Source organism: Cherax quadricarinatus, chromosome 39 (assembly GCF_038502225.1).
Source record: "Cherax quadricarinatus isolate ZL_2023a chromosome 39, ASM3850222v1, whole genome shotgun sequence".
In the NCBI taxonomy this organism is placed as follows: Eukaryota; Metazoa; Arthropoda; class Malacostraca; order Decapoda; family Parastacidae; genus Cherax; species Cherax quadricarinatus.
This window is the reverse complement of record NC_091330.1, coordinates 16,200,784-16,228,624: the sequence shown is the minus strand read 5'-3', so window position 1 is coordinate 16,228,624 and position 27,841 is coordinate 16,200,784. Positions and strand designations below refer to the sequence as shown.

At 42.1% G+C, this 27,841-nt stretch overlaps 1 protein-coding gene across 1 annotated transcript; it reads right to left on the bottom strand.

Moving 5' to 3' along the window:
• Positions 1 to 3,616: 3,616 nt before the first annotated feature.
• Positions 3,617 to 27,513, bottom strand: LOC128696430 (uncharacterized). Its single transcript, XM_053787693.2, has 7 exons — positions 27,345 to 27,513; positions 25,373 to 25,475; positions 24,800 to 24,941; positions 24,598 to 24,665; positions 10,908 to 11,035; positions 6,917 to 8,041; positions 3,617 to 6,143 (listed from the first exon to the last, which is right to left on the bottom strand). Exons 1-7 carry the CDS (start codon positions 27,366 to 27,368, stop codon positions 3,855 to 3,857), a joined length of 3,879 nt encoding a protein of 1,292 aa, XP_053643668.2. The 5' UTR covers positions 27,369 to 27,513; the 3' UTR covers positions 3,617 to 3,854.
• Between the last annotated feature and the right edge of the window lie 328 nt (positions 27,514 to 27,841).

The window sequence follows — 27,841 nt, the reverse complement described above, 5'->3', positions numbered from 1 at the left end:
GGAAAAGGCTATTAAGCGGGTCTAAAAACGTCTGACGTCTATTCGCCAATTGTTCCATCACCTTGCAGACCACGCTGGCCAGGGCAATGGGGTGATAGTGAGGTGTCAAGCCCCGAGGTGCCAGATTTGCGAAACTTGTACAATAGCCGATTTCTAGTGTTGAGGGAGAACCCCTCCCTCCCAAATTAGATTGAAAAGACGTAAAAGAATGGGAGGGCTGTAGAATGGAAATAACGTAGTATACTGATATGGATATCAGGTCCCGTTGCCGATGGCCAGCAAATGGAAAATGTGGTCTCCAATTCTAGAGGAGTAAAAGGTATTGGCGTATGGGGTTATGGGGGTATTGGGGGTAGGGTAAGGAAGGGAGGATTGGGTGTAGTTAGGTTCGGTCAGAGGAAGACCAAGAGGTCCAATTCCTCATACCAATAGCCTCTACCACTGCAAGAAGCTCCCCTTAAAGGGGGGAACATGATTCCCCCTGAAGGCAGAGCCGAGAGAGCCGTAACATAAGGTCTTCACTCTCCTTAAGACAATGGATTTCACATTCATTAAGAGACCTGACATTGGTAGAAAAAGAAGTTTCATTACAATTAAGACAAGTGGGGGGGGGGGAGACTGCACGATGTATTGACATGATCTGCAGCACCAGACTGGGCACACTGCAGCAGATCTGCAGTATTTAACAGGATATCCGAAGTGCCAACAATTTCAACACTGTTGGGGTGTAGGGACCACTTTGCGGACCTTAGGCTATGTCCCGTGATATGAACAGAGGACGGGAGCTCACTACAGTCGAGGTTAAGTGGGCAATGTTACTGGGAAAGCGCCTCTACCCATGAGCAGGTAGGATATTTGTATCCACTGAGAATCGGAAGGGCCAATTCCTCTAAAATATCGTCACCACAAGACAGAAAAACCACACTTTACAATGTTATGAGGTAAGACCACCGTACCACCAAGAATTGAGAATGGTGTGCTTGTGAATTGGTAGGAATGTAGTCAATGGAAGCAAGATGGGAAAGATCATGAACTATCTTCATTCTGAACTAACGATGTGCACACTGAAGAGCACGAGAGGATATATTTTGGCCAACGTGTTGAAGTTTTACCAGTACTGTGGTCTAAAAGTTCAGTTGGAGATGATGGTTGTAGGGAAAAGAATTTGGTCCACTGTGTACTTGTAAACATGGTGTGTAAAGGAAGTGGTGTCGTGTAGGTTGTTTCTGGGTGGAATGAGCAGAAATTCCAGAATCAGTCAGCAAATGGTCTAGAACACTTAGGCATAGGACTACGGGTGGCCCAACCTGAGGCAAGTGGGCGATCCAAAAACCATCACACCATATCTGGGGAAGCCGGATGCATAGTCAAAGGTGTGCAGCAGAGGGACAGTTACTAAGATACGAAGGGGCCGTAAGTTCTCTCCCCTTCCCACACAAGAGGAGACTGCCAGCAGTGCAGATGCAGCGTGAACCTTTGCCATACCCTTCACGCCAGTAAACTAGCGCTCTGGGATAGCAACCTCACATCTACCAAGCCACCTCAGCAGATGAACGAGGGCAGTCTAATACCCGCCACAAAGCATGCCTCCTTCGGCTGTCACCTCCCAGAACTGACAGGCACCCTCTGGAGATGCACAAGTCACCTACAGGACACCTTGCCGCCGCCGCCGCCGCCGCCGCCGCCCCCCCCCCACCTGGAAATCGGTAAGGGAGCAGGGCGTCTCCAGATCCAGATTCCACAGCAAACTACTACACTCCCGAGGAACCCCACAGTGGGATGAACCCGACAGTTCCTACCTAGAAACCGTAATGCCAGAGAGGACCCCAGAGACTACAAACGGGAAGGGGAAAAAGGGAGGGATGGGAGGGGGGGGGAGGAAAATGAAACTGGGAGGATAGGATAGGATAGAGAAGGGGGATTGGGGGAGGGTAATTCGATTCGGTCAAAGGAAGACCCGAACGTCTAATTCCTCAGATCAAGAGCCTTTCCACTGGACCCTTGAAGAGGTCTCAAAGGGGGTGATCCAACTGAATTGGACAACTATAGGCCAATATTAAACTTTACGTTTACTATCTAAAAATCTTCGAAAAATTAATTCACAAACAAGTTACTCCTACTCAGTATCCCACAACATAACCCCTGTTAGTTGGGATTTAGACCAAAAAGTACTAATGATGCAATTTTACACACGCTTGAACCAATATATTCTGCACTAAAAAATGAAATTCCCTTGGATTTTTCAGACCTACGGAAAGCATTTGATACAGTTGACCATGACCTATTGCACTTTAAACTAACATAAGGTCAGAGGACAGTCTTAGCAATAGGAACCAGTATGTATATACAAATGGCGTTAACTACTACACAACCTGTTCTTGTTGGAGTCCCACAGGATAGTCTTTAGCCCACTTTTCTCGTTTACATCAGCGACCTCCCAAACGCATCTGAACTTAAGCCAGTTTTATTTGCAGACACTAACGTCTTCTCTCGCCCAAACCCAATTATAGCAGACTAAAATAGCTACTAAAAATATCTACCGAGACTATTACCAACAAACTCTCTCTCAATATAGACAAAACATACTTAATGTTATTTGTTAAGTTTCAAATGTACAGCTAAAATTGATAAATGGTTCACCCATTTCGAGAGGGGAAATTTCCAGGTCTCCACCTTGACTGCAGTCAAATTCCAGACCCACATACAACAAATATCCAAGTCTCCAAACCAGTAGGCATCCTTTCAGAGACGCGGTACTATGTACCCCCCCCCCCAAACAGCTCTTCTTGCTATTTACCACTTTTACCCTTACCTCACCCATGATATTTGTGAAGGAGGCTCAACCACAACAAATCACCTTAAACGTTTAATAACCCAACAAAGCTGCTATGCGGTTGATTACGAACTCCTGTACTAGACAACATACTCCACTGCTTTAAGATCCTCACCTTATTTAATATGCAAAACTTCCACACTTATTACTGTGCTTATTACATACACAAACATTAATACAACAGAAGAGGCATAACACAAGGCAACTCACTATTCCTGTCCATCTCTCCGTCTGCAAAAATGCTATGCACATAAAGGGCCCGAACACTATACTTGCCTACCAATTAAGAAAAAAAAAATTAGGACTACAACTATTTCATTTACTTTTAAATTTTTCATTTTCATTAATGGAAGTTGTGCTCAACTAATATTTTTTATATACATACTATATTAAAGCTAATTCTTCTCTACGTAACTTACTGAAGCCATATAGCGAGAACTAATACAATATTCAGTTTTCATGTATTTATTATAACTCTCCTGATGACCACATGTACAACTACAACACTGTTATTGACTTTATCTTAAGTTAGTCTTAAGTTTGCCCGAAATGTTATGCTTAAGGGGCTTTTGACACGTTTACCCAATTCTTACACTCCTTTGTACAAACTTATCATGCTAAAATAAAATTATATATCGCACACCTGTTTCAGAAAGGTATACGGTTACAGTTAGAAAAAAATATACAATGGCACATGGTATCATGGCTACTATCTTTACCATTAACAGTTCCCCCCCCCCCCGACCCAAACTTGTCAGTATCTACATTGTGTTAAGAAAAGAATTATCAACCCAAAATATTTTATTTACGGTATAAATAACATTAAAATCTTATTAAAACAATGAACCAAGAGACTAGGCACAGCACTAAAATCTGAAATAAAAATTTAAAATTGTCATTAATTCCATCAGTGTACAAGTTTGTAATACATAGCTGGAGAGTCTTAAATGGCAGTATCAGCTGTTCATAGTTAACCAAACTGGATGGGGAATAAGCTGAACGATAAAACTGGACAAATGCCTTAATTTTTCAATTTAGAAAACACAATAGGGGAAAGTACATCTATGGGGTAGGGAGCAGGCATGTATTCAAGGTTCTGTACTCTAGGGAAGGTTGGTTTTTTGCTTGGTTTCCTTGTTGTAGACCTTGCAGGTATTACTGACAAATTTCTCGAACTCTCTGGAGAGGATGTGGCATCGACAGTCATGCTTGTAGCTGTTGTATATGTGGGAGTATCAGGGAACTTTGACGATCTTATTTCAGTAGAGATTTCTATTTCACCCTCGTCACCTTCCTCGTCGTCACCATCACCTTCATCATCGCCATCATAGCCATCTTCATCCTCGCCACCATCTTCATCCTCGCCACCATCTTCATCCTCGCCATCATCTTCATCCTCGCCACCATCTTCATCCTCGCCACCATCTTCATCCTCGCCACCATCTTCATCCTCGCCACCATCTTCATCCTCGCCACCATCTTCATCCTCGCCACCATCTTCATCCTCGCCACCATCTTCATCCTCGCCACCATCTTCATCCTCGCCACCATCTTCATCCTCGCCACCATCTTCATCCTCGCCACCATCTTCATCCTCGCCACCATCTTCATCCTCGCCACCATCTTCATCCTCGCCACCATCTTCATCCTCGCCACCATCTTCATCCTCGCCACCATCTTCATCCTCGCCACCATCTTCATCCTCGCCACCATCTTCATCCTCGCCACCATCTTCATCCTCGCCACCATCTTCATCCTCGCCACCATCTTCATCCTCACCACCATCTTCATCCTCACCACCATCTTCATCCTCACCACCATCTTCATCCTCACCACCATCTTCATCCTCACCACCATCTTCATCCTCACCACCATCTTCATCCTCACCACCATCTTCATCCTCACCACCATCTTCATCCTCACCACCATCTTCATCCTCACCACCATCTTCAAAAGTAACAGTGGTGGTACTGGTGACCTCTGTATCTGGTGCCTCAGACCTGCCAATAGCCAACTTCCTCTCTGCCTCTTTTGTTGTATCAATACTGGCGACTTTTTCTGTGCCAAAACGGATCTTTGATTCTTCCTCTGTGTTACCAGTTTCTTCAGTGCTTTCATCCATCTCAACTAAAATATCAGTGAAGGTTTTATTCTTTTTTATCACTTCAATTCTGCAAACAGTTATCTCCGTGTCTGCTTCCTCTGTGGCATCATTTTTTTCATTGTTAGCATTCGCCTCTGTATCTGCTTTCTCGAAGGTATCAGTTGTGCCGTTCTCTTCATCTACGCCCAACTTAGTTTCTGAATTACTCTTACCATTAGTTTCAGAGGAATCAGGAATATCGGACTCTTCCTCTATTTTTTCAATATTCTCAGTATTCACTTGTACTGTAGTACCAGTGTTCGTCTCTGGAATGAATTCTTTCCTACCAACACGATTATTGGCTTCCACTGTGGTGCTTTTCACAACCGTCTTTATTTCCTCAGTGGAGCTAGTTGTGGTGCTGGCCACTTTCTTTGTGGTCCTTGGGCTACTAGTTATTTCTGTTTGTGTGGTGTTCATAGCTTTCTGTGTAGTGGTGCTGATTGTCTTTGCTTTCTCTGTGGGCCGGGGGATGTTAGTCCTTGATCTTTGTGTACTAGTAGTACTGCCAGAGTCTGCAATATCTACAGTAGTGAAAGCTGTGCTCTTTTTCGTTGGCACTGCTGCAGGAATGTTGACTAGTTTCTCTCTTTCCTCTGTGAGGCTTTCACTTCGTTCCACCTTTTCCTCAAGTGGGTGAATCTCTTTTCGTGCTCCAAAAGAATTAGTTCCGTTTCCACCATTCAGCATATTAGCTCTGTCTGGCAACTCTACAATGGTTTTAGCTGTGGTAGAAAGCTTCCTAATGGCTGGGTCTACTTTCCCCATTTTTTCAGTGGTGCGGCTTACTTCTTTTACCTCCGTATTTTTTGTAGGGGAAAGAGTTTCAAATTTTCTTGAAGCACTGGTCTCCTCTGTTCCTCCAACAATCTTTAGCTTATGTGAAGGGTCTTCCATAAAGGTTTCGGCTGACTTAGAATCTATGCTTGCCGCCTCTTCCTGTATACCATCTTCCATTTCATAGAATGGAAGTTCTTCAGTGACGTAAGTAGCAGGATAATTAATGTCAGTTTTCTCCGTGGATTCTTTAGTAGTGGTTCTCTTACCGACATATGGAATATAGATTCCATTGTTCAGACGTCTTCCCTTCGCTAGTCTGCCAGACGCCCACTCGAGAAGTTCTATACTCTGCCTCGCCTCTACAGATTCCACAGCAGCCAACAGCATCTGCAAGAAAAGGACAGTACATCAATAGAATATACCTGGCCAACCAGCCTTACGCAGCTTTTATTAAGAATAGCACATGCAACAACGCGCTAAACCTGCAGTGTCCTACAGTGCCTGGAGAAGGCGATGCAATAAGGTTTGATGCAAGGGAGGGTAATTTTTATGGTACAGTAATTCTACACGATTCTAGATTAATGAAGTGGAACAGCAACATTTTTCTATTCTAGTTTAAATTCTTTGTTTAAACAATCTTAAAAATTTCCCATGTAACACCAGCAGGTGCATCCAAAATGGTGAATGCAGTCAAAATTAAATTACACTAATGCTTAATATTGTGAAATTTCACTTTGCACACAAGTATTTCCAACTAACTTCATATTATCATGAAAAAGCAATTTTTACTCTATGAAACCTCTGCATGTTATACATTAAACGATTTTTAAACCTGTATAGTTATATATTTCACAATATTACTGAATGCACGGATTTGATGAAGCTGGGAATATCTACATTATATGTCTTACAACGTAATTAAACATGGATATTTAAGACTTGCAGCTGCTGAAGTAAACATTAAACTAAAACTGATCAGAATACTGTGGTTTAAGTTTATACCTTTTGTAGTATTAAGCTCAGATGCAGATGTTAAAATAATACCTATAAATTACATTTATGGGATGTTCATAAACTCTTAAGGGAACTAGGTAATTAGGTTTAACTACAAAAAATATAGAATTCCTGCTATGTGGCCTTCCCCAGCATAAAAAACTTACCTGGTCAAGTTGGTGCAAGTGGCTCTTCATGAGGTGTGCCACCTTCACACTGGTAATTACTATTTTTGCTAGAGTACCATCCTCTACGGAGGTCTTAAGATCACCTTGAAAGCAGCTGTAAACAGCAGAGACAAGAGCCCCTGAGAATAATGCCATATCAGCCTCTGCATCAGACCATTCCATCCTGGCAGACAAGATGTTCATAATTTGGTTTACTGGTTCTGGCACAACACAAGATTCTTCCCACATTTCACGCACGAGGTAGTTCACCATTAAAGAAATAGAATAACCTTTTGATGGACTTCCAAAATGTTGAGAATCATGACCGCCATTTACATTTTCCACGTTCAAATTAAGTGGCATAAAATTACCAGAGTAGCCACCTTCCTCGTCCGTATCCAGAAGTAGGTACTCCTCTCTGCTGGGGTCCTCCACATTACCTGCCATTCGTAACGAAGGTAGGTTTTCCCTTCTCTTAAGTAGCATATTTATAAACTTCTTGACAAAATTTAATTTTTCTAGCTGTTTCTTCATCTGTAGTAGTAGTGAAAGTGTGGCATTGCTGGAGGAAGGATCAGCAGTCAGTTTTACAGATGGTTCAGGTATGGAGGCCTCCAGTGCATCCATAAACTTAGCTGCTTCTTCCAGATCAAATTCAGTTTTTTCTGTATTAAGTTCACTATTACTGCCAGGATCATCTATCATGTCAATTATGTGAACGTTGTCCATTTCTCTCTCGAGATTTACAGTAGAATCCGTTGTGACGCCAAGATCTACGGCAGGTGAGAAATTAACATTCTTCTGAGCTTCATGTTTTAAGATATGTTCGCGAGTTTCATTAATATTAATAAACATGTTACCGAATGATGAAAGGAAAGAGGTTAAAGCTTTCTCAACCGAGGAATTTGAAGGGAAGGATTTTTCAAATAATACCGTTAATTCCTTATCCACCCAAGTGGAGACTTTAGGAACAACTAGTGCATCAATTATAGGGTCAGTCTCTGGTACAGCTGTTGAGGCTCCAGACGCCACACACCGACATCCATCTGTCACCAATGCATTGACTAGTTTAAGTACACTTTCATTCAAAGGGTCTTCAGCATACAACTCCCGTGTTCCCATTTTCTGCAAAGTAATTAGTTATTAGAGAAACATTCACAAAGAGTGCGAATAAATGTAGAAAATTTTGTACATTTTCCGAAACTAGTTATTTTTAATGTAAAAAAGTATAAAAATGCTGATTTGACCGAGAAAATTAGTGGGAAAAACTACCTGCGGCTGCGCAAGGTGGAGATGAAGACGCCATGTTAGAATTCAGTAGTGGAACCACATTGTAATTTGTGTCAGTTTCGAAGTTCAGAGGCTTAATGGGAATTTGCTTCAAATTTATAATGGAAATTTGAAGTTAGTCCTGCTAAGAATAACAAGGACAAGAACTTGGCAGGATAGAAAGAATTTGGGTGAATGGGGGAAGATAAAGGATGCAGAATTCATACCCACAGACAAGTAAACGTCTACATACATAGATACTAAACTGTTGAAGAATTAAGACACTTATGCAACACATGGGAATCTTTATTGAAGAAACGTTTCGCCACACACTGGCTTCATCAGTCCAATACAAAGTAGAAATGGGCAAGGAGAGTAGAAGTATGAGGTAATCAGTCCCTCAACCTGGATTCGATGTGTTCAGTCCATCACTCTTGTATTAAGTGCAGCATAGGGCCAGAGAGGTGGCTTATATACTGCGGTGAGATGAGTTGAAGCATGAGGAGGCGGGATCACAGTGGGACCTGCCACTAGTGTAAATAGGTCGTCGTCCAAAGGTTGGGCAAGTGGCAGGTCCCACTGTGATCCCCCCGCCTCATGTTTCAACTCATCTCACCGCAGTATATAAGCCACCTCTCTGGCCTTATGCTGCACTTAATACAAGAGTGATGGTTAGGTAAGACACATATGCAACAGTTAGGTATCTTTATTTCGAAACGTTTCGCCTACACAGTAGGCTTCTTCAGTCTACTGTGTAGGCGAAACGTTTCGAAATAAAGATACCTAACTGTTGCATATGTGTCTTACCTAACCATCTGTCGGTATTTTATACCATTTTCATGTTCATTCTGTCAGACACTGCAACACAAGGGTATCTTGGTACAGACCAACTTCGACCTCTACTAGTGAGAACGGCTGGGTTTGAGAGGGACCTGCCCTCCCAAAGCAACCTACGTCTCACCTCCTGGCACTATATAAAGGCTCCATCCTGTCACTTCAACTTCATATTGTTTCAGACAACGGAACAATGCTCTTCTCCAGACTGAGGGACTGACCACCTCAAAACTTTAAGGGTGATGGACTGATTACATCGTCTTCAAGTATCTTCTGCTTCTATCAACTTTTCTGTACTCGACTGAAGAAGCCTACTGTGTAGGCGAAACGTTTCGAAATAAAGATACCTAACTGTTGCATATGTCTTACCTAACCATCTGTCGGTATTTTATACCATTTTAATGTTCACAAGAGTGATGGACTGAACACATCGAATCCAGGTTGAGGGACGGATTACCTCATACTTCTCTCCTTACCCATTTCTACTTTGTATTGGACTGATGAAGCCACTGTGGCGCGAAACTTTTCTTCAATAAAGATTCCCATGTGTTGCATAAGTGTCTCAATTCTTCAACTTGTCGGTTTTCAAAACCATTCATCACATACTAAACTGTCCAGCTATGTATTAAGGGTGATTCAGCTGGTTCAAGTAATCTCCAGAAGGAACAATGGTAAATGGTAATAGCCATTTTCCTGGCATTATTCTGTTTAAATATCCGTGTCCCTCCCTCCCCCCCCCATCCTCCTGCTGCAACAATGGAAATAAATGGTATAAAATACAGACATAATGGAAATAAACATGCAGTATAATGTGATCCTTTATTGACTACGTTTCGCCCACACAGTGGGCTTTTTCAAGTCACAAACAGAACTATACATTCTACAAGATTGATGGACTGAACACATCGACTCCAGGCTGAGGGACTGATTATCTCATACTCCTCTCCTTACGCCTTCCTCTTTGTATTGGACTGATGAAGCCACTGTGTGGCGAAACGTTTCCTGAATAAAGATTCCCATATGCTGCATAAGTGTCTCAATCTTCAACTTGTCGGTTTTTCAAACGATTCATCACAGAACTATATATACTACCCCAGGTAGTTCTGTTTGTGACTTGAAAAAGCCCACTGTGTGGGCGAAACGTAGTCAATAAAGGATCACATTATACTGCATGCGTGTTTATATTTCCTCTGCTGCAACAAGTCAAACCCAACTCTGTACACCTTAATTTCAATACCAGAATTATTGGTTATGTTTTCTTATGTAATGCATAAATTTTAGGTCCCGGTATTATGAGAGAACATTGCGAGGGTTATAGGTATGGAGTGGACACGTTCCTGCAACAGTTTAAAAATCCCACATACCTGTGCAACAAAATTTAAGTGATGTATATTAGTTGCATTCTAGCAAATTACTTCTATGAATTTAATAGCGAGGTTCATGCAGGTAATTTAGTTGTTAGGTAAGACACACATGCAACAGTTAGGTATCTATTTCGAAACGTTTCGCCTACACAGTAGGCTTCTTCAGTCGAGTACAGAAAAGTTGATAGAAGCAGAAGAGACTTTAAAGACGATGTAATCAGTCCATCACCCTTAAAGTTTTGAGGTGGTCAGTCCCTCAGTCTGGAGAAGAGCATCGTTCCATAGGTGATGGACTGATTACATCGTCTTCAAGTCTCTTCTGCTTCTATCAACTTTTCTGTACTCGACTGAAGAAGCCTACTGTGTAGGCGAAACGTTTAGAAATAAAGATACCTAACTGTTGCATGTGTCTTACCTAACAGCCTGTCGGTATTTTATACCATTTTAATGTTCAGGTAATTTAGTTCACAAATGGTATTAAACATTTCTGTAAAGAAGTTTAGCCAATTTTTGAAGCACCTTACCTGTGAGCACAAGGCTCTTCTTGTGCTGCCGCCTGGAACCACCGTAGTACAAGAAGGTTGCCTGCAGGAGCGAGCCAGGACGGGCTGCATGTAGCCTAACACATCCTGCACTATTTTGTACGTCTCTCCTGCCATAGATTAAAGAGCAGTTATTAGAAAAAGGCACAATATAGTTGCACATGTGTCTAATTTATCAACATGCCGGTTCTCTGAACCATTCATCTACAAAACTTCCAAACGTATCCCAACACCTGAAACCCATTCCCGAAATGCCTAGCCATGCTAAGCGTTCTAGTGGTACACTCTGTAATCACTACTTTACTACATGTAAACCACAATAACCAAATTTCTGTAAACTCGGCATTGTAATCCTTGTAGAGAATAAACTTTGAATTTGAACAAGTGAATGTAACTTAAGAGTCTTCCATCTTTCTTCATAAGGAAGATTTCTAATGAGATTAAGACACATGTGCAACATCTGGGTATCTTTTATTGTAGACGTTTCGCCATCCAGTGGCTTTATCAATACAAATTCCAGGACATAACTTGAAGACAGTAGAACTATGTACAGAAGATGAGGTAATCAGTCCCTCAACCTAGGAGTAGGTGCGAACAGCACCATAGTCGTGGAGATTCTGAAGCAGAAGAAAGAATCCTGGCGCTTATATAGTAACGTCAGGTGTAGCAGACGAGGGCAAATTCACTGGTGGGCGGGATTCCCCAGTGGAAGTAGGTCCTTCCCAAAGAGATGGGTTAGTTGTAGTAGTAGTTGTAGTTGTGAAGGTTATGTACATGTTACTATATAAGCGCCAGGATTCTTTCTTCTGCTTCAGAATCTCCACGACTATGGTGCTGTTCGCACCTACTCCTAGGTTGAGGGACTGATTACCTCATCTTCTGTACATAGTTCTACTGTCTTCAAGTTATGTCCTGGAATTTGTATTGATAAAGCCACTGGATGGCGAAACGTCTACAATAAAGATACCCAGATGTTGCACATGTGTCTTACTCTCATCTTGTCGGTATTATATACCATTCGTACACAAGATTTCTAATGCTATGTATAAATTTAGTCATCCTACGCTGAATGTTTTCTAACGAATTTATGTCCATTCTGTAATATGGAGACCAGAACTGAGCTGCATAATCTAGGTGAGGCCCCACTAATGATGTATAAAGCTGCAGTATGACCTCTGGACTTCTGTTGCTTACACTTCTTGATATAAACCCCAGTAATCTATTTGCCTTATTACGTACGCTTAGGCATTGCTGTCTTGAACATTAAAATGGTATAAAATACCGACAGATTGTTAGGTAAGACACATATGCAACAGTTAGGTATCTTTATTTCGAAACGTTTCGCCTACACAGTAGGCTTCTTCAGTCGAGTACAGAAAAGTTGATAGAAGCAGAAGATACTTGAAGACGATGTAATCAGTCCATCACCCTTAAAGTTTTGAGGTGGTCAGTCCCTCAGTCTGGAGAAGAGCATTGTTCCGTTGTCTGAAACAATATTGTTTCAGACAACGGAACAATGCTCTTCTCCAGACTGAGGGACTGACCACCTCAAAACTTTAAGGGTGATGGACTGATTACATCGTCTTCAAGTATCTTCTGCTTCTATCAACTTTTCTGTACTCGACTGAAGAAGCCTACTGTGTAGGCGAAACGTTTCGAAATAAAGATACCTAACTGTTGCATATGTGTCTTACCTCACATTGCTGTCTTGGTTTTTAAGGTTGCTGCTTACCATAACCCCCAAGTCCTTTTCGCAATCTATATGGCATAAGTTCTACATCATTTAACTTGTAAGTTCTAGGGTTATGGACACTCCCGAGCTTCAGAACCTTGCATTTATCTACACTGAACTGCATCTGCCACTTTTCTGACCATCCTCCTGTGTAAAAACTGAGAGGAAGTACGTGTTAAAAATTCTACACATTTCCTTATCACTGTCAGTGAGCTGACCCGAGGAACTTTTGAGTGGGCCTATCTTGTCCCTGATCTTACTTCTGTATACCTGAAAGAATCCTTTTGGGTTAGTCTTCGATTCTCTTGCAACTTTAACCTCATAATCTCTTTTTGCTTTTCTAATTCCCTTTTTTATTTCTCTCTTTAACTGAATATATCGATTTCTCAATTGCCCCTCTCCTCTTTTGATTTGCCTATATATGCCTCTCTTTTGACCAATCAGATATTTTAATCTATTGTTCATCCATTTAGGATCATTTTTGTTTGATCTGATTTCCCTATTTGGAACATAATTTGACTGAGCAGCTAGAACTATGCCCGAAAGCATCATATCGGCAACCATCACCACCTACCTGACCCTTAGTCAGGTCATTTGTCCTACCTCAAGATTATTAATTAGTGTTTCCCTACTGGCAAGAACCTGTCACAAACTGTTTTAAAAAACAATCCTGGATCGTATCAAGAAAGTCACCTGACTAAATTTCCTGTCAAATTGCTCCAGTCAATCTGTCTATAGTTGAAATCTCCCATTAGCACAACATTTTCGTATGTAGATGCCTTACGAATTTCGTCCCTAGTTTTTCTCGGCCCTCGAGAAGCTGTAACCAAACAGATTCAGTGGCTGACGCTTCTAATTTAATATCTTGTCTAACACAACAATTTAAATTGTCTCTGACATACATGGCTACTCCACCACCTTTCCTGTTGACCCTGTCAGTGTGGAATAATTTATAGCCTTGTATGTGACATTCAGAGGGCATCTCTCTATCTTTCAGATTGAGCCAGGTCTCTGTTATAGCAATAATATCTATGTCTCCTGCACTTGCAATTAATCTTAGCTCATCTATCTTATTTCTTACACTCCTGCTATTAGTATAGCTTAAGGGAGCTAGTCCCTTGCTGCCCTCTGCTGTCCCCCTTTGTTTGCTGACCTGATCTATTGTCTTTATTTATAACTTCATGCTGAATGCCTTTTATACATTTATATTTTATACCATTTTAATGTTCAATCTGTCAGACACTGCAACACAAGGGTATCTTGGTACAGGTCATTGATATATATTATAAACAACGGGCCTAAGACTGATCCCTGTGGAACCGCACTTGTTACAGATCCCCACTCGGATTTTACCCCATTTATGGACACACTGCTTCCTGGTTTATAAAGACACGTAAGTAAACACTTAACATATTTATTAGAAAACGTTTCGGTCCTGGGACCTTGATCACTTCTAACATACAGAGGTAGAAAGACATTATATATATAGGCGGAGAGTGAGATGTGACGCACGTGACCCGAGGAATGTCATAAGAACATTAGAATGGAGGAACACTGTAGAAGGCCTACTGGCCCATGCGAGGCAGGTCCTTATCAAAACAACCTCTGCCTATGATGAGGATGGGTAGACGATGAAATCATGTGACTCCTGTGTTGTTGGGTTGGTGCTGCTTAAGTATCATGTATGCCAATGTTTTTGAAATTTTGTAGTTTCCAGTGTTGCGTTCTAGTGTCGGTGACACTAATCGCCGTCACCGACACTATAGAACGCAACACTGGAAACTACAAAATTTCAAAAACATTGGCATACATGATACTTAAGCAGCACCAACCCAACACAGGAGTCACATGATTTCATCGTCTACCCGTCCTCATCATAGGCAGAGGTTGTTTTGACAAGGACCTGCCTCGCATGGGCCAGTAGGCCTTCTACAGTGTTCCTCCATTCTTATGTTCTTATGACATTCCTCAGGTCACGTGCGTCACATCTCACTCTCCGCCTATATATATAATGTCTTTCTACCTCTGTATGTTAGAAGTGAATAAGGTCCCAGGACCGAAACGTTTTCTAATAAATATGTTAGTGTTTGCTTACGTGTCTTTCTAAACCAACTTGTCGGTATTTATTACCAAGGTTTATACCACACTGCTTCCTGTCTGAGCCATGACTATCCACGAGAGCACTTTTCCCCCAATGCCATGAGCTGCCACTTTCTTTAACAGCCTTTGGTGCAGAACTATCAAAAGCCTTACTAAAATCTAAGTAAATAATATCAAATTCTTTATCGTGGTCAACAGCCTCAAAAGCTTTACTAAGAAAGTTAATAAATTAGTTAGACAAGACCGGCCTCTCGTGAATCCATGCTGAGTATCATTAATCAAGCTATGCTTATCGAGATGGCTTCTTATAATCTCAGCTATAATTGACTAATAATTTGCCTACAATTGAGGTCAGGCTTATTGGGCGGTAATTTGACGGTAACGACTTGGCCCCCGCTTTAAAAATAGGAATTACATTAGCCATCTTCCACATATCAGACTACACCTGTTTGAAGAGAAATTAAAAATTTTAGTTAATGGTTCACAGAGTTCCATTTTGCATTCCTTAAGAACCCTTGAAAAAAGCTCATCAGGACCTGGTGACTTATTTTGCTTCAGTCTATTTGTTTCATAACCATTTCACTAGTGACTGACGTTACATAATTTATCTTCTTCAGGCCCACTATAAAAATTACTGGAATATTGTTAGTGTCTTACTGTGTAAAAGCCGAGAGAAAATAATTATTTAAAATTGAGCACATTTCATTCTCTTTGTCAGTAAGATGCCCATAGTTATTTATAAGGGGACCTATCTTATCTCTGACTTTTGTTCTATATACCTGGAAAAAACTTTTTGGGTTAGTTTTAGAATCCCTAGCAACTTTAATTTCATAGTCCCTTTTAACTTTTCTTATCCCCTTTTTAATGTCCCTCTTAATGTCAATATACTGATTCATAAGATGACCCTCGCCTCTTTTGATACGCCTATAAATTCCTTTCTTATGCCCTAGTAGATATTTCAGCCTATTTTTTTTCATTCATTTTGGGTCATTTCTATTTGATCTAATTTCTTTATACGGGATAAAAGTTCTTTGAGCCTCATGTATAGTGTTCAGAAAACTGTCGTTGATAGCTCTCCGTTACCCCAGTCAACAGATAAGTGTTCTCTAAGCCCATCGTAATCTGCTAAGCGAAAATCTGGGACTGTTACCGAGTTATCTCTACTATTATACTTCCATTCAATGCTAAATTTAATTGATTTGTGGTCGCTAGCACCCAGTTCCTCTGAAATTTCTAAATTATTAACAAGGGATTCATTGTTTGCCAGAACTAAGTCAAGCAGGTTATTACCCCTTGTAGGTTCAGTCACAAACTGCTTCAAAAAGCAATCCTGAACTATTTCTAAGAAGTCTCATGATTCTAAATTCCCAGTCAAGAAATTCCAATCAATATGACTAAAGTTAAAGTCCCCTAGAATTACTACATTATCGTGCCTTGTGGCCCTAACAATTTCCTCCCACAGTAGTCTCCCTTCGTCCCTATCTAAGTTTGGGGGACGGTATATCACACCTAAAATAAATTTTTCATGCCACTTTGCAACAACTCAGTAGCAGGACATTTTTCATCCTTGTCAGCAGTGTCTTACTTTTTCGGGACCTTAAAGTTTTAAGTTATGGGGCCCCTTCTCATACAGTACCCAAAATTTTTATTCAGTGATTTTTTTTATATTTTATTTAAAACCAATACAGTTTAACATCAAAATAAAGAAACAGTATGGATCTCAAACAAATTAACTGAAACGGATTGCACCTATATGACCGCAAGATATTGCTGCCAAACATACAACAAGAACTTACGGCAAGAACACAGCTAAAAAAAATAGTCACATGATCATGAATTGACATACACATTCATTGATGCACACAGTGGCTTCATCAGTCCAATACAAAGAGGAAGGCATAAGGAGTGGAGGAGAATGAGGTAATCAGTCCCTCAACCTGGAGTCGATGTGTTCAGTCCATCAATCTTCTACAAGATTGATGGACTGAACACATCGACTCCAGGTTGAGGGACTGATTACCTCATTCTCCTCCACTCCTTATGCCTTCCTCTTTGTATTGGACTGATGAAGCCACTGTGTACACATTCATTGATGCAAAACCTTGCATATATATAAATTGTACATATAACATGACATCTGACAAAGGCTCAATACACTTGAACATAAAATATACAAAGTTATATCAGTTAAATCCCATCCTTCGCATTAATCAAAAAACCAAAACCTAACATCATAATCTTACTAGAACATCTACATATGTATCCCTAACAATACAGCTTTACATATACCAACATACGAAAAAACAAACCGTCTAGATATGTCTGTATACCATACAGACTAAAACTTCACATCAAGAACTTAGCAATGACACCAAACCGGTATCAGGGTACAGACCATAATTATAAACTTTAAAAAGAATCGAATCATACATATATAAAGTATTACATAACGTCTGACCCCATGACAAAGGCTCAATACATTAGAAAGGGACAGACACGCACACTGACAAACAGACACAGACAGACAGACAGACAGACACAGACAGACAGACAGACAGACACAGACAGACAGACAGACAGACAGACAGACACAGACAGACAGACAGACAGACAGACAGACAGACAGACAGACAGACAGACAGACAGACAGACACACACACAAACAGACACACACACAAACAGACACACACACAAACAGACACACACACAAACAGACACACACACAAACAGACACACACACAAACAGACACACACACAAACAGACACACACACAAACAGACACACACACAAACAGACACACACACAAACAGACACACACACAAACAGACACACACACAAACAGACACACACACAAACAGACACACACACAAACAGACACACACACAAACAGACACACACACAAACAGACACACACACAAACAGACACACACACAAACAGACACACACAAACAGACACACACAAACAGACACACACAAACAGACACACACAAACAGACACACACAAACAGACACACACAAACAGACACACACAAACAGACACACACAAACAGACACACACAAACAGACACACAAACAGACACACACAAACAGACACACACAAACACACACAAACAGACACACACAAACAGACAGACACAAACAGACACAAACAGACACAAACAGACACAAACAGACACAGACACAAACAGACACAAACAGACACAAACAGACACAAACAGACACAAACAGACACAAACAGACACAAACAGACACAAACAGACACAAACAGACACAAACAGACACAAACAGACACAAACAGACACAAACAGACACAAACAGACAAACACATTAATCAGATGCACTATGCACAAAGCAAAACAGTATACAAGTATATCTCATACAAAAACTCAGCACGTAACAAATACAAACTAAAACACTTCATGTCGCAAAGAACTTATTACTCAAGAATAGTGTCATACAAGACTGATACACGTCAAAATACATAAAAAAAAATCTACTATATTATACCTACATTCTGAAAAGTGTTATATCTAACATAACGAGACCTTGAGCTCTACATCCACACTTGGCTGCCATAAAGTCTCAATGAAAACCAGGAAAACATTCCAAACCCACATTCACAACACTCACGACCCCCCCCCCCCCAAAGGAGGCGAGCCCGTTGTGACCCCGACTCCCTCCAACCTATGAAAACCCCTTCACTCACTCATTATCAATCACAGATTTACGAGAATCCCTAACGTTAGTATTCTATACCCCTCTGAGAAAGCCTGATCCCACCTCCTCCCATACAAATCTGTTACGACACATCGTACGATAGAACGTTACCGCAAGAACCTTTCTTCTCTCCTCACTATCCCCTCTCCCCCTCATCACCCACGACATATATATATAATCTACCATGATATAATCTAAAGCTCTTATGACACCCTCGTCTAACCCACCCGTATCTAGACTTAAAGCACGCAGAACAGACCCCACGGCCCCCCACTCTCTGTACCAACCTACTTAACCAGCACCTAACCTCCTCTAGCCCTAAACAAAAGTAAACTACATGGAACGCAGTCTCATCCTCTCCACAGATACCACACCTCCCACCCTCTACAACCTGTGTTTCGTAGTATCTCACCAGATGGAAGGATTCCATGCAGGAAACGAATCATCACCTCACACGCCCGAGGGTTTAACTTCATTTTACTAAATCTAAACCAAATACTCTTCCACGCATACATGGGGAACAAACCCTCAACTGGGATAACGCACCTACCTACAAGTAACCTACACAAAACCCTTATACGAACCTTTCTCAGTTCCCTAACCAACATCACAGCCCTTAAAACTATTTCGCATTCCCTCAACTCCGTTCCTCGATTGTGATGCAGTTCAGATGGGCTTGCGAGGTTTCTAGGGAGACTAATTATTTGGTCACACCTGCCTTAGCAAATGTCGGGTAGTCACGCCCACGTCTGAGGTCTTTTGTTCTTAACGGCGTCAGACCTCGGCGTCAGGTCGTAACACGTGGTACATACCCCATTGGGAGGGGGTACTTTGACTACGATATAAGCCCAGGGAACAGCAGAGCAAAGGGGTTGTTGGTGACAGGTCCGGGAAGCGAGAGCTCTGGACAGCCGCGTGTGTAGTGGACCACGCATTGGGAATCTCGGGTCAGCTGGTCGGTGAATTAAGAGTGAGTACTAGTCCGTGTTACTGATAACATCTACCCTTCCCCCTGGTAACAAGTCTCATAGGTTAATTGTTATATTGTGTAAATTTTCATCAGGATATGTTGTATTCTAGCCCTTTTATGTTATTAAGTAAACTATAGCCATAGTTCCCATTTTTATTTTGTACCTTCATATGCTATTCCCTATTCTGTTAAGCACTGGGATATACAGGAGACGTGCTCACTCGCTGGGATACCTCAGGTAGAGTGGGTAGAGGTCTCACACGATACCACACACCCAGCCTGTCGTGTATCCTTCCCAACTGCCCCGCGTTCACACCCTCACGCAACACTTCCCATTTAATAAACACACATTTAGCCCTCCGTCTCAAATCCATCAACCCCAACCCACCCTGACTTACAGGTAACATTACAACTTCCCTCCGTAACCAATCACAACGTGAACCCCCACAAAAATTTGTACACCAGTCTTAGAATTCCCGCAATCGCTGTCCCTGTAATTGGGAACAGCTGCAACATGCCAAATCTTATTATACAATAAAATGTTTACGACTATCACTCGCTGTATAAGAGTTAGGTGCTGGTGTCTCAGAACACCTAGATGCCCCACGATCCTTTCCAATAACCTATCCGAGTTTTCCTCCCGCGCTGCAACCATGTCATCCTTATAAATAATACCACAAATCTTTAAAGACATCGCCCATTCTTTAACAACATTACATCTCCCCCCCCCCACACCCCCCACCCAAGGACCCAACCCCATGCACCTTGACTTTGCACTATTTACCTGCATACCCGTGGCACTTCCAAATAATTGCACAACCTCGTCCAACACTCCCATTGACATCCCTGCACGAATGAGAACAGTGGTGTCAACATATCCAATTAAACCCGGCCAGGCCCTCCCACCCCCCACACTTCCCTCACATGGCGTACATAAGCTGCAGTCAACCATTCTTTAAAAGGGGTCCTGGAAAAACAATATTTGGGACATGGGGCATCCCTGTCTAAGGCCTCTACCCATTGCAATATCCCTCCCCATACACCCATTAATCTGTATCCTCATTTTCGCCCCCTTGTATAACGTATTTACCCACTATTTCCTCCCCAAAACCCTGTCTCCTAAGTATAACCTGCAAAGCTCCCCTTTCCACTATCATATGCTCCCTGCCAATCTAGAGCCAACAAAGCCGCCCCTTCACCCCCACCCTTAGCTTCCACAAAACTTCAGTATCCCATGTCCTTCAATCATCGACCTTCCCGGCAACCCACAGATTTTGACACGACCCTTCCCAACACATTTGAACCTATTACCTAAAATTTTTGTGAACACCTTATAGTCTGCACACGGTGATATGGCTCGGTACTCCGGAAGGGTGGGCTGCCCCTTGACCTTCGGGACCAACACTACAACTGCTGTTACCTGCTTCTCCCCCAACATACCCTTCTCCTTCATACGATTAAATAACCTAACTATAAGTCCCCTTATTAACGTCCAATGTTGTAAATAAAATTCTACTGGGAGACCATCAATACCCAGTGCTTTCCCCTTCCTCATTCCCCTTAACACATTCTCTATTTCCTCTGCTGTGATAGTCCCACCTAAAGCCTTTCTATCGCTATTTCCTAAATTACACGTCACATACGTACACACCTTGTCCAACGCCACGTCACCCCCCCCCCCCACTGTTCCAGTACTTCTCGTACCAAGCCTCTGCATACGCACACATCCCCTTCGTGGTTCGTATCTCCTGCCCTACTCTATAATTCCCAACCATCTCAGTTACCTCTAAACATGGGATAGCTGTCACCGCCTGCCTTTGATGCCGCAAAACACGCTGATGGCTTGTCGCCCCAAAGCACTTCTTCCACCCCTGCCTGCACCCTTACAGCTTGAAACCTTTCATTTTGCAACACCCTCAACCTCCCCTTTATTTCAGCTATTTCATCCATAGGAAAATTATTCCCACCCACCCCCCTCCAGGGTTTACCTCTCCAGGTAAACCCATAGCAACCTCTTAACCTATCCTCTAAATAGTTAGCCAGTCCATATTTTAAATTATTAATACGTTTTCCTTCTCACATAAAACTTTCTAATCCTTTCCTTTGCGACACTATCCCACCATGTCACAATGTCATCCACTCCCTGTTCTTCCACACTAAGCTCCCTCCATAGGACTGAAAACCCTTCCAACCCCTCCTCATCACCTAACACATTTAATTTCCAATAACTTCTATGTATGTCCGCGAGCGTCCCCCACCCAACCTCCACTGCCCTATGATCTGACATCGTAGCCTCCACAGTACTGAAAGATTTCACATCACTCCCTGAGAGGTACACTATCTAGTCTCGCAGCATATCCACTTCTAACAAACGTATATTCAGTCTCCCACACCGCCCCCCCCCCCGAAGGCATCACGTAACCTAACATCCCTTAATAAATCCCTAAGAGCCACAGACGTATCCAGCCCCTTTTGGGTCCACACAAGCCACCCTGATTACACTATTCCAGTCCCCACCAACTATTGCTACCTCTGGCAGTGCACTTAAATACACAAGATCCTCACACACAATCATTCTTTACCTTTATGTTATTTTCTGCCGGCGCATACACACTCACAAAAGACACACTCTTACCCATCCACCACCCATCCACACGCAACACCCTCCCTCCCCCTCCTCCCTCGCTTCTCTGCAAAACAAACAGGCTCGTCTCCCTTATTAAAATTCCCACACCACCTTTTAGACGGGAAGATGGCAGGGTAACTACTCGAAATCCTGCCACCTCCAACACCCTACCCTCTTTAAAATTGTGCTCCTGCAGGAACAACATCCACTCTAGATTTATTCAGGAAATTACAAAACCAATCTCTTCATACCGCTACATAACCCATTAACATTTACAGACATACACCTAAGGCCTATTAAAGTTTCCACCCCTGCTTCCTCTCATCACTCTTTACAACTCCAGAGCTTGAATTTAAGTTTGACACCTTCAGAGTGCTCTTTCCCTCCCCCCCTTCTTCCGGTGCCTCCTATCATGGCTACCACCACCTACGCCACTACCTTCACACTTAACCTCAGTCCGTTTCCCAGGCCTTTGTGCAGGCGTAAGGACGTCATCAGAATCTGACGTAGCCGCCCTCTTTCTCATGACCGTCATGTTACACATTTCTTGGTCAGATGTTGCCTCTCGAACCTCCACCTCTACCTGAGAATGGTTTAACGATTCAACGGACGACTCCAAACCACCATCACGTCCCAAATTATCATGTCTCAGACTTTCTGGAAGCGAAGACTCTCCGATGACACCACGCTCAGATGTAACGTCCCTCTCTGGCGGTGACAGTCTTCAGCACCTCCACCAATTCCTCCTCAATCTCAAGAACCTTCTCCTGTAATTGCTGCTCCTCCTTATCCACAGGAGACGATACCTGATCAGGAAGCTGGGGGAGGGACTCCAACTCACCGCCAGTCCTGTGTGCCCGATCCACTATCTCGCTCCACAAAACACCACGCCCTCCATCCGATGTTTGTTTCTCACCTGCCACCTTTGAAGCAGGGGCTGCAACGTCCACCACAGGACCAGGCACAAGTCTTCGCTTGTCACAGGTCGCCGCTATGTGATCATACTCACCACATAGGCGGCATGTACGTCGTTGTCCTGGGTACATTACCATTACCTGCATCCTGAAATCTTGTAGATACACATAGGACGGTATTGGGTGCCTCAAAGTCATTAAGGTTGAAAGAACCCTCTGGAAAACCAGTATAGGCACCTGCCACCCACGTACCATGTTGAGCATAATGCACCATCCCATACGTCTCAAAAACTTTCATTATATCCGCCTTGTCCACCTCAAAGGGAACGATGCGTAACTTGATCCACGTATAATGCCGTGAAACATCCATCATTCTTACACTGACAGCTGGTGTGACGCTAAGACTTACATCCTGAAACCTGGTGACTAAATTCATAAACCGTAGCCGATAGCAATTTAACAAAAATTCTTTGGCCTCCGTTTAATGCTACACCATACAAGTCACTATCTTGTATGCCACATGTCTCCCGGATGATCTTTGGCAATAAGACTTGCGCAGAACTAGGAGTTATCGTTCCTTTAAGTAGCTCAATGCCTACAGTATTTATCCGGCGTCTCAGACTAACCGCCATCTTGACAATAACAGTGCACCTATGTTGTTAACAGGTGTGACAGCACCACTTCGCACCGCTGCAGCCAGGTAACTGACAAGGGAGCTCGCCTACAAACGGGTGCAGAGCACAACCGCACTACCGTGATCAATCAGTGAATTACCCTTGTAGGCTGTCACAAACTGCTTCAAAAAAAACAATCCTGAACTATTTCTAAGAAGTCTCATGATTCTAAATTCCCAGTCAAGAAATTCCAATCAATATGACTAAAGTTAAAGCCCCCTAGAATTACTACATTATCGTGCCTTGTGGCCCCAACAATTTCCTCCCACAGTAGTCTCCCTTAGTCCCTATCTAAGTTTGGGGGACGGTATATCACACCTAAAATCAATTTTTCATGCCACTTTGCAACAACTCAGCAGCAGGACATTTTTCATCCTTGTCAGCAGTGTCTTACTTTTTCGGGACCTTAAAGTTTTAAGTTATGGGGCCCCCTTCTCATACAGTACCCAAAATTTTTATTCACAGTGAACTAAAGTGTTTGGGGGCCCCTCGTGATAGGGACCCCTGAAGTTTACGCTTCATTAGTGTCATAGATCCGCCCCTGACCATCGGTGAAGCTTTTTATCCTAGTTAATGAAAGATTTAAACAATGCAACCCGAAAATTTATTAGAAAGGGAGAACCGAATGAGCATTTACTTAGAAATTTAAGAAGTTTTAAATGTCTTGTCATTTTTGACCATGAGGGTATATCTGCAGTGGTAAAAATGTATATTTATCACAAAGAAAATACGAATTAAAACACTACAAAGGAACTGTCAAATACAAATACATCATAATCATATCACTTAAATGTATAAAAAACTTAATGCTTACTTCCCCCCCCCTCACCAAATTTAAAAGTTTTGAGTGCAGTTATGGAATTAAACCTTAAAAGTCAGATAATTTATTTCCTTAAATATTAAATGTGACAAACTCAGGGAAACTGAGTAAAGTTTTACCTGTGGTTGTGGCAACATGAACTGGCAAGGTGATGGCTCTGGTCTCCTCACAGCAGCATCCGCTCGACCTGCACACAACGCTATTAAACTAGGAACAAAAACCCATCTAAAGAATTAATTTCCAGGGAAATACCTAAACCTGTAAAGGTCTACACTAAACTCAAAATTCCATTTATCTGACCAAAGAAAAAATCTGTCTTACTCATCGGAGTTTTGTATGGTAGTTTCTTTAAGAAGTTCCCAGAGAGCCAAGACTTCTTCCTTCTTGAGAGCGCTGGATGCCAGCCTCAGTGACTCCCGGGGAAGGTACTGTACACACCTATCTCTCACAATTAATTTCTTTTCTATTAGGAAAGAGAAGATATTCAATTTATAAATTTTAAACGGTAATAGTCAGAGAAGATCGATAAAATTATAGTTATAAAGCACCTGGAGAAAGGATGGGAGGCATTTAGGTTCAGTCCAAGGACAGGGAGCACAGGCAAGATTGGAGTGAGTGGAGACCGTGGATTATACCGCTTTACATGCTATTCTAGGGTAAACAAGGTAATATTTTGAAATGATTTACGGAACTTAGAATAGTCTCGGGTGGAAACTATAGTGCCTGCACTCTCCATAAGGAGGGGAAGGGAGGGGGGCAAGGCTGCTGCAGGTCCGAGGGCCATCCGAATTTTGAAATGGCAGAGACTACATTTATCACAAGAAACGTAGTTTGTTTGGCGAGTGGCTGCCTTGGCATTAAAAACTAGAATGGTGGAGCCTCCATCTTCATTACCTGCAGCATCCTGAGCGAGGTGCCCGGGGCAGCAGAGAGTGGCACCAGCATCAACGGTGGTACAAGACAACTCCTCCCCCCAGGTCACTGCACACACCAACACCTGCAACAAATCCATTACGTTAAGTTGGGAAGCTCTAATCCCGTTAAGGCTATATACTATTGGGAAATGGGAGGCTATCAAGTGGAGAGTAGCTGCAGTTCCCTTAGATAAAGCCCTTGGAGTAACAGTTTTAAATTTTAAAGTATTACTAGGCATGACTACAGGAGCACCGTCTTCACTAGTTCAATCTTAAACTCATTTTCGGCACTAACGTGATAATACTGAAGTTAACTAAATTTGTAAGATTCATACAAGGTTAGATCAATGTAGATAATATTCAAAGCTAATTTATGTAAATAATATACAAGAATATACAAGTCAGCAGCAAAATAGTGAACTATATTCCATGGTGAAGCGCTAAACCCGCAGCTATCCAGCAGTTGAATAGAGGAAGGAGAGGCCTTCCTCTCCTTCCTCGAGGGGAACACGAGTCGATCAAGAACAAGGTCCGGGTGGCAGCACAGCCTCCCGCAACGAACGAAGTCCTTACGTAAATGAATTTCCATTCTTGGTGGGGAAAAATAAACAGTTTCCTAGCTAATTAATATTACAGTCGAGAATTACTTTTAAGACATTACTATTACAATGTCTTGTCTTAATGAAAAAGTTTTCGTAATCATTTAAAACAAGTTTAGGAATTAAGTAATTTTCTATGGGCCGTTTTCTGAACATTTTACTTTACCTGGAGAGTCCCGGGGGTCAACGCCCCCGCGGCCCGGTCTGTGGCACCAGTGCAAACCAATCACATTAAATTTTACAGTACATCTCCTGATTAAGGTATCACCATAATACTAACCCATCCAGGAGGTCAGGGAACTTAACACGGTTCCCGCTGAAGCTTAACTAGAAGACACTGCCAAGCATCTCCATGAATACTGCATTAAAAAATAGGTTTGTGATCCAGAAAAAGAAATCGGCAATGTAGAACCGAGGACTGAAGATTTAATATTGTATCTCACGTTTATTATTGTAGTGGTTTAGTAGGACAAAATTTTATTTCTTACTTATTGTCAGAGTTAAGACAAGTACTAGATATGAAGCAGGGAAGGATGGGGGGGGGGGAAAGTCTAGAGGAAGGAGTCTTCTGAGGAACAGTATTAAGGCGCCTCTCACGTCTATGGTATTTATTAAATATCTAAGCATCAGGAGCTTCCCACGGAATTAATCATCTGTTTCGTGTTGCATTCAACCATTCGAGTACTTTTAACATTAACTTGAGGTAACGATCATTAGGTCCCGAGACGTAATGGTTGCAAGGAAATAAACAGCATGACCCTCACGTTATTTGCAGGTTAATATGTGAAGCCACATTACACGCTAACATACTCATTACTCACATACTCTTTGCTAATCTAGAATAATTAATGAACTCATAGCTACACGGTCTAGCAGATTAATATACATCACTAAGTATGCTATCCTGCAATCTTTCAAAAATTAGGTACAGAGGATTTCCGTACCATTTCTAGAATACATTAAGAGGCTACGATTTTGGGGAGAATCTCCTTAAATAGAGTCTACACGAAATATTAGCTAGGTGTCCTCATTCATGGGGATGGGGTCGGGATGGTCCATCTCTGATTACTATCATACAAGTTCTTCATATTAGATGTAAACAACCATATTATTATTATAATAAAAAAAGAAGCGCTATGCCACAAGGACTATACAGCAAACAACCATGAAAGTTCATGAAGTGCTCTTACTAAAAATTTACTTAATGCGCTTCAATTAGATATAGTGGATGAAGGGAAAGGGTATAACTGATTTTTTAAATCTTTGTACCTTTCCCAGGGTGAAAGACCATCAAAATTCTTTAGCCTGTGACGCAACACTAATGAAATACCAACACAAACAGGCTACACTCACCAGCAGGAACCAGCAAGTCAACATGATGACGACCCAACGTCAAAGAATCAACGGCCAGAAACAATTCGTCTCGAATCCAGCGTTAAACAACTGGTAACCGGCCTACCTTCCCCAGCACAGCGATGGTAACTTCAGCTCACACTGCAATGAGGCTGTTAACTAACACGAAGCTGCGACACCAGTGAATTGGCCATTACAAGCCTGGCAAGTGTAGACACGTGGTTAATAATGACCAGGTGGCAAGGTCTTATAATACAGCAGCAGGATCATAGATGGCACCTCAGTGGCAATAAGTCACTTCGATTATTTGGGTTATCCTACGTAATTTACACTATATACTATAATTGTACTTATGTGTACTTATGCCTAAATAAACATACTGACATACACGACTCTCTCTGGGACCAGTGTAGTATAACTCTCCAGGGATGGGTCTCAGAACCAGGAGGATGGGGAAAAGTAAGATGTCTTAAATATGTTTATAGCGCTGAGGAGCT

Excerpts from the sequence above, each read along its gene's own strand:
- LOC128696430 (XM_053787693.2), bottom strand. The coding sequence starts at position 27,368 with ATGTTGACTTGCTGGTTCCTGCTG. Across the intron at positions 11,036-24,597 it reads TCATGTTGCCACAACCACAG|GAGAGACGTACAAAATAGTG; the intron begins GTAAAACTTTAC and ends AATCTATGGCAG. Across the intron at positions 8,042-10,907 it reads GAAGAGCCTTGTGCTCACAG|AAAATGGGAACACGGGAGTT; the intron begins GTAAGGTGCTTC and ends ATTACTTTGCAG.